Genomic DNA, 12178 nt, shown 5'->3' with positions numbered 1-12178 from the left:
AGCTGTTGAGGTTGTCAGGTTGATATTCAGAAGGATCTGGTGGGCCCAGGGCTTTTTTTGAGGGGGTACTTGGGGTATTGAGTACCGGCACCTTTTCCATTGTCTGCTAAAATTGACCCATGGTCCCCAAGTTTTAATGAAAGATCTCAGTCTCATCACACCAATTCTGCCTTGTTATAGATTCTATGACTAGTTGCAGGGGGCCTGGCTATTATGGGGTGGGTCTCTCAGTGCCACCCCATTCCTGAAGGGTGGCCTGGCATTTGAGTACTGGCACCTTTTTCGTTAGAAAAAAATGCACTGGGTGGGCCCAATATTCAGTGACACTATTTGGTAGCGCTGTTGAATATTTCCTCCCACTGCTATCACTCTCTGGCTAGTGCTGGGGTGGTCCATGGATGGAGCTGAAGAGGAGGAGTTCTCTGGTAAGAGAACATTATTTTACTCTGTGCTTTGGGAACTTAAAGATTGGGGTTTAAAGAAGGAACTGTAGGTTATTGATAGGCAGAATAAAAAAAAAAGAAAAGAAAAAGAAAAAGCAAACTTTATCAATTAGTCTCTATACCCTTTTCCCCATAGTTTTAAAACTTGAACTTTGTAACACAGCATTAACAGATAGCATCTAACAGGCACAGTAGACCTAGTCCTTAGTGGAGCAAATGATCTGGTGCAGGAGGTAATGATGCTGGGGCCTCTTGATACCAGTGATCACAACATGATCAGATTTGATATAAGCTCTGGAAATCCAATACATTCGTATTTAATTTTCAAAAAAATAGACAATGATAAAATGAGAAGAACGGTGAAAAAAAAAAACTTAGAGGAGCAGCTGTGAAGGTCAAAAATTTACATCAGGCATGGATGCTGTTCAAAAATACTATCCTGGAAGCCCAGACCGAATATATTCTTTCTATTAAAAAAAAAGGAAGGAAGACCAAACAACAGCCGGCATGGTTAAAAGGTGAGGTGAAGGAAGCTATTAGAGCTAAAAGAAAATCCTTCAGAACATGGAAGAAGGATCTGACTGAAAATAATGGGAAACTACATTAAGAATGGCAAATCAAATGCAAAGCACTGATAAGGAAGGCAAAGAGAGACTGAAAAGAAGATTGCGTTGGGAGGTAAAAACACACAGTAAAAACTTTTTTTAGGTATATTAAAAGCAAGAAGCTGGCAAAAGAATCGGTTGGACTGCTACATGACCGAAGGGTAAAAGGGACAATCAGGGAAGACAAAGCCATAGCGGAGAGATTAAATGAATTCTTTGCTTCGGTCTTCACCGAGGAAGATGTGGGAGAGATACCGATGCCAGAAATGGTATTCAATGCTGATGAGTAAGAGAAACTGAATCAAATCTCTATAAACCTGGAAGATGTAATGAGGAAGTTTGAATCGCCAGGACCAGATGGTACACATCCCAGAGTATTGATAGAATTGAAAAATGAACTTGCAGAACTATTGTTAGTAATATGTAATTTATCTTTATCAAGCATGGTACAGGAAGATTGGAGGGTGGCCAATGTTGTGCCAATTTTTAAAAAGGGTTCCAAAGGTGATCCAGGAAATTACAGACCGGTGAGCCTGACGTCGGTGCCGGGCAAAATGGTAGAGAACAAAATGGTAGAGAACAAAATTACAGAGCGTATTCAAAAGCACAGATTAATGAGACAAAGCCAACATAGATTTAGTGAAGGGAAATCTTGCCTCACCAATCTACTACATTTCTTTGAAGGGGTGAATGAACATGTGGATAAAGGTGAGTCAGTCGATATTGTGTATCTGGATTTTCAAAAGGCATTTGACAAACTACCTCATGAAAGACTCCAGAGGAAACTGGAAAGTCATGTTGATCAAAAACTGGTTAAAGGATAGAAAACGGAGAGTAGGGTTAAATGGTCAGTATGCTCAATGGCTCAATGGAGAAGGGTAGATAGTGTTGGGATTGCAGATTTTTAACCACTTTGGAACCACAGAAATACAGTATATCAGATTCCATCCCCTTTTCCTTATGCACGAACACCTATACTAATCACAACTGAATATACACATATAAGTTTATAGGGTTATCTTACTCAGATAAAGTTATGCCTGCTATCTATGGCCTCCTCCTGGCTGCTTAAATTGCCTGTGCAGGGCTACCTTGCTGATACTCAGTGGCACCTAACCAGTTAATGAAAGCCAGCCAGTCTGTGGACAGTCACACGTATGTGCTTAAATGCCAATATTTAGGGAAAGGGAAGGGAAATGGGACTTGATATACTGCCTTTCTGAGGTTTTTGCTACTACATTCAAAGCAGTTTACATATATTCAGGTACTTATTTTGTACCAGGGGCAATGGAGGGTTAAGTGACTTGCCCAGAGTCACAAGGAGCTGAAGAGGGGATCGAACTCAGTTACCCAGGATCAAAGTCCACTGCACTACTCACTAGGCTACTCCTCCACTTAACTGCCTAAGTTAAAACAGCCAAATCAGACCACATAAAATTCAGTCCTATCTTTATGCAGTGTTGCTCAGGTGGTTAAGTGCTGAACATCACACTTAACCTCATAAGAGATACAGTAGCCAGCTGCACAAACCCGGATATTCAATGCCGGTGCCTGGACATGGCCTGATATTAAATATCTGAGGATAATGCCAGCAGCAGTTAAAAAAATGCTCACCGCCGTTGGCTGAATATCTACCCTTATATGGATAACTTATATACTAATATCCATATGAGTTTCTACTCCATCCCATCCTGCACCAAAATCTGCCTAATCTAAAACACACAAATTTGCAGGGTTCCAGAGGATGCCTAGCTCCCAGCCGAAGGACTGTTACTGCAATGACCAAACTATGTGCATTGGAAGAGAGATGATTTCTGACAGAGCTGGAGGAAGTTGAAGAGTCAAAAATAGCCACTATGGAATGAATGGGCTGGGATCAACTGAGCCCAGTGGACCTGTGACTGGCCTCCAAAAGCTGGAATTTTATGAACTGGAGAAAGCAAAACCTTCTTCAGTGTATGAGCTCCAGAATCGGGGGACAGTTTGGGAAGGATGGATATGGCATGTGCCACATTTCAAGCAGGTTCTATGTGTAACCCGCGTCTTGCCACATCACTACCCCTAGCTCAGTTCCAACCTCTCGACCTGGGTCACAGAGGCATGTTTCTCCATCACCACACTCTCACTTATTCCTTACTTTCCATTCAGCACAGTCCTTCCGATTCGAGCTTGGGTGGGTCAAAGTCCTGAACAGAGATCTAGGGCTTTGAGAATTAAAATGGGCTTCTCTGTGAGCTCTTACCAGTCCAGGGAGCAAGCCTCCTCACTGCCGCTTTAAGGAACTATACAGCACTCCAAGGATTATATTTGGTGCAAACTCAGCTTTACTAAACTTTCTGCAAACAGCAGGCGAATCAATGCTTATAACTCCATCTCTACAGTAGATTCCTCCTGTCCATATTACAACCTCAACTCTTTTTCAAGCTTGATCTTCCAAGCAACATTTAAGTATTTACACATTTATAATCATCGCCTGTCCTTTACCCATCCCAGAGGCTGATAATAACCTAAGGCTGCTCCTGAACTCCTCTGATCACAATCCACATCCCTCAGGCACAGACCCTTTAGGCTACCCTTCTTCCAGCGATGCACTTCTCAAGCTGCACCCTGGCCTTGAACAGGCTTCCCCTGTCCTGGTTCCTACTTTCGGGCTGGTTTCCCACGTACCCACTTTCACAATTGTCACTATTAGGGGTAGCAACTACTCCTCAACTCAGCCTGAGGTTATTTAGGCAATTTGGGTCCCTCTCTCCTCCAAGGGTCCCGGGCTCCGGCAGGGGTACAGGCAACCAAAGATCCCGTGTATCCCCCAACTTTAGTATTTATTAACTTTTACTCCTTCCCCTCTGTCACTCACACATCCAGAAACGTTTCTCCCTGCATCTTATAAGGAATGCAAAGCCCACATTCTTTTCTTGTTGTGTCACTGCAAAGTAGAGAGCTGTACAGGAATGGGGATTGCAGGAATCCCGCAGAACCTGCGAGTATGGAAGAAGATGTCATGGGAGTCCCATGGGGATGAAAGAACTCATCATGGGATTACTGCAGGGATGGAAGAGGCTGCTGTGGGATTCCTGCGGGAGTCATCAAAATTTCTGCTGATTCCAGAATGAGGCTTGGAATGCACTGAGATGCAACTAGAGTGCTAGAATGAGGCTTGGAACGTACGGAGAGAGGAAGCTGGAACACCAGACTGAGGCTTGGAACACTCATCGGTTGAACAGTGAATACTATCCCAAAAATCAAGGCAGGCTGTTGGGGTTGAGAGGAAACAGAGGGCTGCGAGCAAGTAAATAATAGCATTGGCTCCTGTGGGTATTGGTGGGGATCAAGGAGATAAATTGTGGAGATGGGTGGGGATGGAATGGATCTTAGCAGGTACTGGTGGGTGTGGGTTAGATTACACTGTGGATGGGCAGGGATGGGTAACATTTCTGTCCCTGTGCAACTCTCTACTGCAGAGCCTATGGGATTTACAGTTTTCCCATCACTTTCTTTCAGTTAGGGTCCTCTGCACCCATCCCCAGGCTTTCATGAATTGTAACTTGTTCTCAAACATTTTTCATTGTTCATACAGTCAGTATGAGAAATTCTACAACAGTGATTCTGAAATCTGTCCAGGGTGGCAATGAGCCAGTGGAGTTTTAAGGATATTCATAACATATAAGTATGAGATAGATTTGCAAGTCACTGGTCTGTGGTCCCCCAGGACAGGTTTCAGAACCATTATTCTAGAACACATCAAGGTTACATGACTGATAGAGGACCGGATCTGGAGCCATCAGATTCTTAACCAGGTATGCCGATCCCCTCTGCTGGCCTCCTCTGAATATAACCTAAGTCCTGACCATCTGTGCTTACACATGAGGTTCAAAGTACCTGTACTGAATTGTTTCGGATGTGGTGGAAGCCCGGAGCTTTGTCATCAGGATTCTTACGATATTAAATAGAAAGATGAAGTTGATCTGAAAACAAGAGTGAAAACAAAGTCTTGTTAATTTTGTGAAAAGACAACATTGTCCATCCCTATAGGCCATGTGAGCATTCTTCTATCCAAGCATTCGTCCTAGTTAATAATAAGCTGTTCTAATCACATTTGCGAATCTTCTGTTTCTCTGTTATCAGAGTGAATAATTAGACAACAACCTTTGATGGGCAGAACTCTTTCTAGAAGCTCCAGAGTAAAGAGAAAGGCACATATGATGGATCCCTGGAGAGAGGCCACAGTGCATGGCAAAGCCTACAGTATATTGTCTTCTTTCAGTTAACTTGACTGCTAGACTGCAAATATTGCAAAACACTGAAGATAAGATGATCATGTGGCAAAAGAGATTGGATCATGTTACACTTACATTAGTCAATTTCCATTGGTTGCCCTTTAAAGTATGGCTTATTTTTAAGCTAGCACGTTGGGTATATAAGATGTTCTTCCAGTTGATATTAGAAAGAGTAATTATTTCCTACTGTTTCAAAAACAATTGAAAGTTTATCAGTTTAAAAAATTTCTGCTTTAGTGATAACAATCTTTTTGGTACCTGTTCCTTTTCATTATTGTGTAATAGTTAATTCTTTGAATCTTTGACTGGGAGTTGGTGGACTACAAGCACTGTTACCATTATCAACTAGGAAAATAGGACAAACAGATGGCTGAATTCTTTATTGGGAGAAAGTTTCATACTGAAAAAACTCTGTGTGCATCCGGATATTAAACATCACAGTTTCGCACTCTCATTCTCTCTCATTGTCAGACTAAAAAGAAGACCCTCTCGCTTTTCAGTTCATCATTAGCTGCTCCCCGTGCTTCTGTCCTGCTCTCTGATAATGACTAAAATGGCTCCAAACTACCATACTTAAGACAAGGACAGTGAAATGAGAACTGCGGGAGCATCTTGAAAGTGCAGCAAACTGCTGGGAAGGAGTCTGGCTTCATCAACAGCGGTTGCTTTTATAGTTTAAGCCTTCACTTTCCCTGACTCCTGTCGATTTCTATCAGATCTTTGATACTAATAAATACATTTTCTGAAGTTTCTTTCTTGTCTGTGTTTCTTGCCTAGACTCTTATTAAGCACTGTGGCGTAGGGGACTCATTCATACTTTTTCTAGACAATTCTGTGAATATCTGGTGATGCTTCAGAAATGATGTATTTGGATGGGTGCTGGTGCTCCAGGGATTCAGAGTATCCTGGTCTAAGCAAACTCATAGTGGCAGTTTTTTTTGAATATCCCAAGATCACAAGGATTCTCAGCTCACTATCCACCTTATAATTGAAAGAGAAAAACGCCTAGATTTCGACCCAAATCGAGAGATAGACGTTTATCTCACAAAAGCGAATAAATCGGTATAATGGAAAGCCGATTTTGGACGTTTTCAACTGCACTCCATCGCGGAAGCGTACAAAGTTGATGGGGGCGTGTCGGAGGCGTGGCGAAGGTGGAACTGGGGCGTGGTTATCGGCCGAGGAGAGATGGGCGCCTTTCACCGATAATGGAAAAAAAAGTATGCGTTTGTAGCTAGAATTTAGGGCACTTTTCCTGGACCCTGTTTTTTCACGAATAAGGCCCCAAAAAGTGCCCTAAATGACCAGATTACCACCGGAGGGAATCGGGGATGACCTCCCCTGACTCCCCCAGTGGTCACTAACCCCCTCCCACCACAAAAAATGTTTCACAAATTTTTATGTTCACCCTCAAATGTCATACCCACCTCCCTGGCAGCAGTATGCAGGTCCCTGGAGCAGTTGTTAGGGGGTGCAGTGGACTTCAGGCAGGTGGACCCAGGCCCACCCCCCCCCTACCTGTTACAATTGTGCTGCTTAATGCTTAGTCGTCCAACCCCCCCAAACCCACTGTACCCACATGTAGGTGCCCTCCTTCACCCCTTAGGGCTATAGTAATGGTGTAGACTTGTGGGCAGTGGGTTTTGAGGGGGATTTGGGGGGCTCAACACACAAGGGAAGGGTGCTATGCACCTGGGAGCTCTTTTACCTTTTTTTTTGTTTTTGTAAAAGTGCCCCCTAGGGTGCCCGGTTGGTGTCCTGGCATGTGAGGGGGACCAGTGCACTATGAATCCTGGCCCCTCCCATGAACAAATGCCTTGGATTTATTCGTTTTTGAGCTGGGCGCTTTCATTTTCCATTATTGCTGAAAAGCAAAAATGCCCAGCTCACAAATTGTCGAATAAAACATGGACGTCTATTTTTTTCGAAAATACGGTTCGGTCCGCCCCTTCACGGACCCGTTCTCGGAGATAAACGCCCATGGAGATAGACGTTTTCGTTCAATTATGCCCCTCTATGCTAACCATTAGGTTACTCCACATTTCTTGACTAGATTAAGACAAATGTCCTGATTTTCAACTGAGTCACCGAGGCATAAGAAGACAATGTGAAACCAATGTCAGATTTGGAATGTAAGTCTATAAAGGGGTAGCTATTTTCAAGCATCAAGAATGCGCGCCTATTTGGAGCCCAGTTGGTTTAAAATAGTGTAATTCCTGATGCTTGTTCAGTTGTTGTCTGTTGTTACCCGCAGTGAACATTTGGTCTTATGCAGGTTAGAAGACTGTAGTAATAATAATAATATTCTGAAAGGAAAAGTAAGCTGGTATAAATACTCATACTAAAATGCTTGTAGAATATAGCACTTTATAATGTACACAGGTAAATAAGCTCCCTGCCCGTGTGAATGCCCACTTGCAAAGTACATGTCATTGAACATTGGTGCATATTTACAGAATTGTGAACTGTGTACGTGACTTGAATATCAGCATTTAAATGCATCCTTGCACCTAAATCTAGGCAGATCCTTATAGAATTACCCCCCCCCCCCCCCCACAGTATCAGTGGCAGAGGTAGGATTACAGGTAGGACACAGGGACCATCCTATGGAAACACAATAAATCAGGATTAATGCCAGGTGCTGAGTCTTGAACGTGTGTCTTGTGACTTTTCCCTACTCATAAGCCAAGGGCCTCTTCCTCCTCCTCCCTGTGCAAGCTGGTAATGCTGACTCAACATCCAGGATTGCACAGACACAACTAGACAAAAAAAGGGAAAACTACAATGATTACATTTAACTGCTGAACTTATTATGGGGTGGGCAATTTTCAAAGTCATTTGCAGGGCTAAATAGTGATTTACTGGTGTAAACTGACCTGGCTGAAAATGACCTCCCTTAGTGAGGATGCATAGACAAGTATATTGCCCCTATGCTATAGTTCCCTTGAAAGCTTCTATGTGGTCTAAAGTGGGAGTAGCTTTTCTGCTAAACTTGTTGGATATCTGCACATTTTACAAGAGGGTCATGGATTTGATATACCACCTTTCTGTGGGTACAACCAAAGTGGTTTACATATATTATATACATGCAGGTACTTGTTCTGTCCCTAGTGGGTTCACAATCTAAGTGGGATACCGGTGTCGGAAATGGTATTTCAAGCGGACGAGTCGGAGAAACTTACTGACTTCACGGTAAACCTGGAGGACGTAATGGGGCAGTTCGGCAAACTGAAGAGTAGCAAATCTCCTGGACCGGATGGTATTCATCCTAGAGTACTGATAGAACTGAAAAATGAGCTTGCGGAGCTACTGCTAGTGATATGCAACTTATCCTTAAAATCGAGCGTGGTACCGGAAGATTGGAGGGTGGCCAATGTAACGCCCATTTTTTAAAAAGGCTCCAGGGGAGATCCGGGAAATTATAGACCAGTGAGTCTGACGTCGGTGCCTGGGAAAATGGTAGAGGCTATTATTAAAAACAAAATTACAGAGCACATCCGAGGACATGGATTACTGAGACCAAGTCAGCATGGCTTTTGTGTGGGGAAATCTTGCCTGACCAATTTACTTCAATTCTTTGAAGGAGTGAACAAACATGTGGACAAAGGGGAGTCGGTTGATATTGTGTATCTGGATTTTCAAAAGGCGTTTGACAAGGTACCTCATGAAAGGCTACAGAGGAAATTGGAGGGTCATGGGATAGGAGGAAATGTCCTATTGTGGATTAAAAACTGGTTGAAGGATAGGAAACAGAGAGTGGGGTTAAATGGGCAGTATTCACAATGGAGAAGGGTAGTTAGTGGGGTTCCTCAGGGGTCCGTGCTAGGACCGCTGCTTTTTAATATATTTATAAATGATTTAGAGATGGGAGTAACTAGTGAGGTAATTAAATTTGCTGATGACACAAAGTTATTCAAAGTCGTTAAATCACGACAGGATTGTGAAATATTACAAGAGGACCTTACGAGACTGGGAGACTGGGCGGCTAAATGGCAGATGATGTTTAATGTGAGCAAGTGCAAGGTGATGCATGTGGGAAAAAAGAACCCGAATTATAGCTACGTCATGCAAGGTTCCACGTTAGGAGTTACGGACCAAGAAAGGGATCTGGGTGTCGTCGTCGATAACACACTGAAACCTTCTGCTCAGTGTGCTGCTGCGGCTAAGAAAGCGAATAGAATGCTGGGTATTATTAGGAAAGGTATGGAAAACAGGTGTGAGGATGTTATAATGCCGTTGTATCGCTCCATGGTGCGACCGCACCTTGAGTATTGTGTTCAATTCTGGTCGCCGCATCTCAAGAAAGATATAGTAGAATTGGAAAAGGTGCAGCGAAGGGCGTCTAAAATGATAGCGGGGATGGGACGACTTCCCTATGAAGAAAGACTAAGGAGGCTAGGGCTATACAGCTTGGAGAAGAGACGGCTGAGGGGAGACATGATAGAGGTATATAAAATAATGAGTGGAGTGGAACAGGTGGATGTGAAGCTTCTGTTCACGCTTTCCAAAAATACTAGGACTAGGGGGCATGCGATGAAACTACAGTGTAGTAAATTTAAAACAAATCGGAGAAAATTTTTCTTCACCCAACGTGTAATTAAACTCTGGAATTCGTTGCCGGAGAAAGTGGTGAAGGCGGTTAGCTTAGCAGAGTTTAAAAAGGGGTTGGACGGTTTCCTAAAGGACAAGTCCATAAACCGCTACTAAACGGACTTGGAAAAATCCAAAATTCCAGGAATAACATGTATAGAATGTTTGTACATTTGGGAAGCTTGCCAGGTGCCCTTGGCCTGGATTGGCCACTGTCGTGGACAGGATGCTGGGCTCGATGGACCCTTGGTCTTTTCCCAGTATGGCATTACTTATGTACTTATGTACTGGAACAATGGAGGCTTAAGCAACTTGCCCAGGGGCAGAAGGAGCTGCAGTGGGAACTGAACCCAGTTCCCCAGGTTCTCAGCCCACTGCACTAACCATTAGGCTACTCCTCCACCCAACCCCTGCCCCTGAGACCACCTACTTGTATACATTGCAGAAGTATATGCTATGCACTGATAGTTTGTACCTTTTAGGGAAAGGGAAACGGGACTTGATATACCGCCTTTCTGTGGTATTTTGCAACTACATTCAAAGCGGTTTACATATATACAGGTACTTATTTTGTACCTGGGGCAATAGAGAGTTAAGTGACTTGCCCATGTGCATCTCCAGGCAATTTTATATAAACATCTATTTTTGTAAAAACATTGTTTTACATGTTAAAATTGTTTATAACATCACCCCAACATAGCTAAAAGTCTATGTAATGTTTCAGACATATAGCTTCCAGACATATTTTGGTGTTCCTGGGGTACATTTAGGTCCAGTCAGTGGTGTACGGCCACGGCCTTCAGGAGATTCACTGAAGGGCCAATGATCAAAACTCCATGGCTATTCTGAATAGCGCCATAAAAATACCACCGGAACAGCTCAGAAGAACAACTTCCTAATGCTCAAAGCTAAAGAGGTTCAAATATAGGCATACATATAGGCGACGAAACAGTGTGACAAGGCGGTGGCCCTAGCTAGAAGGTTGTTAGGCTGTATAGAGAGAGGTGTGACCAGCAGAAGAAAGGGGGTGTTGATGCCCCTGTATAAGTCGTTGGTGAGGCCCCACCTGGAGTATTGTGTTCAATTCTGGAGGCCGTATCTTGTTAAGGATGTAAAAAGAATTGAAGCGGTGCAAAGAAAAGCTACGAGAATGGTATGGGATTTGCGTTACAAGACGTATGAGGAGAGACTTGCGGACCTGAACATGTACACTCTGGAGGAAAGGAGAAACAGGGGTGATATGATACAGACGTTCAAATATTTGAAAGGTATTAATCTGCAAACAAACCTTTTCCGGAGATGCGAAGGCAGTAGAACGAGAGGACATGAAATGAGATTGAAGGGGGGCAGACCCAAGAAAAATGTCAGGAAGTATTTTTTCACGGAGAGAGTAGTGGATGCTTGGAATGCCCTCCCGCGGGAGGTGGTGGAAATGAAAATGGTAACGGAATTCAAACATGCGTGGGATAAACATAAAGGAATTCTGCTCAGAAGGAATGGATCCTAAGGAGCTTAGACGAGATTGGGTGGCAAAGCCGGTGGCGGGAGACGGAGATGGTGCTGGGCAGACTTATACGGTCTGTGCCAGAGCCGATGGTGGGAGGCGGGACTGGTGGTTTGGAGGCGGGGATAGTGCTGGGCAGACTTATATGGTCTGTGCCAGAACCGGTGGTGGGAGGCGGGGCTGGTGGTTGGGAGGCGGGGATAGTGCTGGGCAGACTTATATGGTCTGTGCCCGGAAAAGGACAGGTACAAATCAAGGTAAGGTATACACAAAAAGTAGCACATGTGAGTTTATCTTGTTGGGCAGACTTGATGGACCGCGCAGGTCTTTTTCTGCCGTCATCTACTATGTTACTATAGGCATACTCATAGCTTTGAACATTAGGGAGTTCAGTGGGAGGCTTGAGCTTGGCGCATGGGCAGAAGAGTTCAATCATGATAAGCTCATCTCCTGTGCACAAACACCTGGTAAAACCTGAATTACATAATGGCGTCGGTTTTCTGCAGCATAAATATAAGCGCTTTTTTTTTTTTTCTGGATGCAAGCAACAGACTCCAATGTGTGGTTTTTTTAAGCATGGTCGCTTTAAATTTAGATGCAGGACAAAAACGCCAATATGTGCTTCACATTCAGGTCTGCTGTTTCTCACAACCAGCCTTCAAGGGCTTGCACAGGCTTCCTTCTCCGTCTAAAAGCAATCAAAGCTGGTAGATTTCATAGAAAGAATCATGAAAGAAGCATGAGAATCATGGGAAATCC

At 43.6% G+C, this 12178-nt stretch overlaps 1 protein-coding gene across 1 annotated transcript in view; it reads right to left on the bottom strand.

The window, feature by feature from the left end:
• Window positions 1-12178, bottom strand: part of LOC115481735 (corticotropin-releasing factor receptor 1) — a 59146-nt gene that overhangs the window by 24221 nt on the left and 22747 nt on the right. Inside the window, exon 4 of the mRNA XM_030221084.1 lies at window positions 4928-5013. Within this exon, the coding sequence (XP_030076944.1) occupies window positions 4928-5013 (86 nt within the window). The remainder of the gene's footprint in view (window positions 1-4927; window positions 5014-12178) is intronic.

Source organism: Microcaecilia unicolor, chromosome 12 (genome assembly GCF_901765095.1).
Source record: "Microcaecilia unicolor chromosome 12, aMicUni1.1, whole genome shotgun sequence".
Lineage (NCBI taxonomy): Eukaryota > Metazoa > Chordata > Amphibia > Gymnophiona > Siphonopidae > Microcaecilia > Microcaecilia unicolor.
The sequence above is the reverse complement of the archived record's forward strand: the minus strand, read 5'-3'. Positions and strand labels throughout refer to the sequence as shown.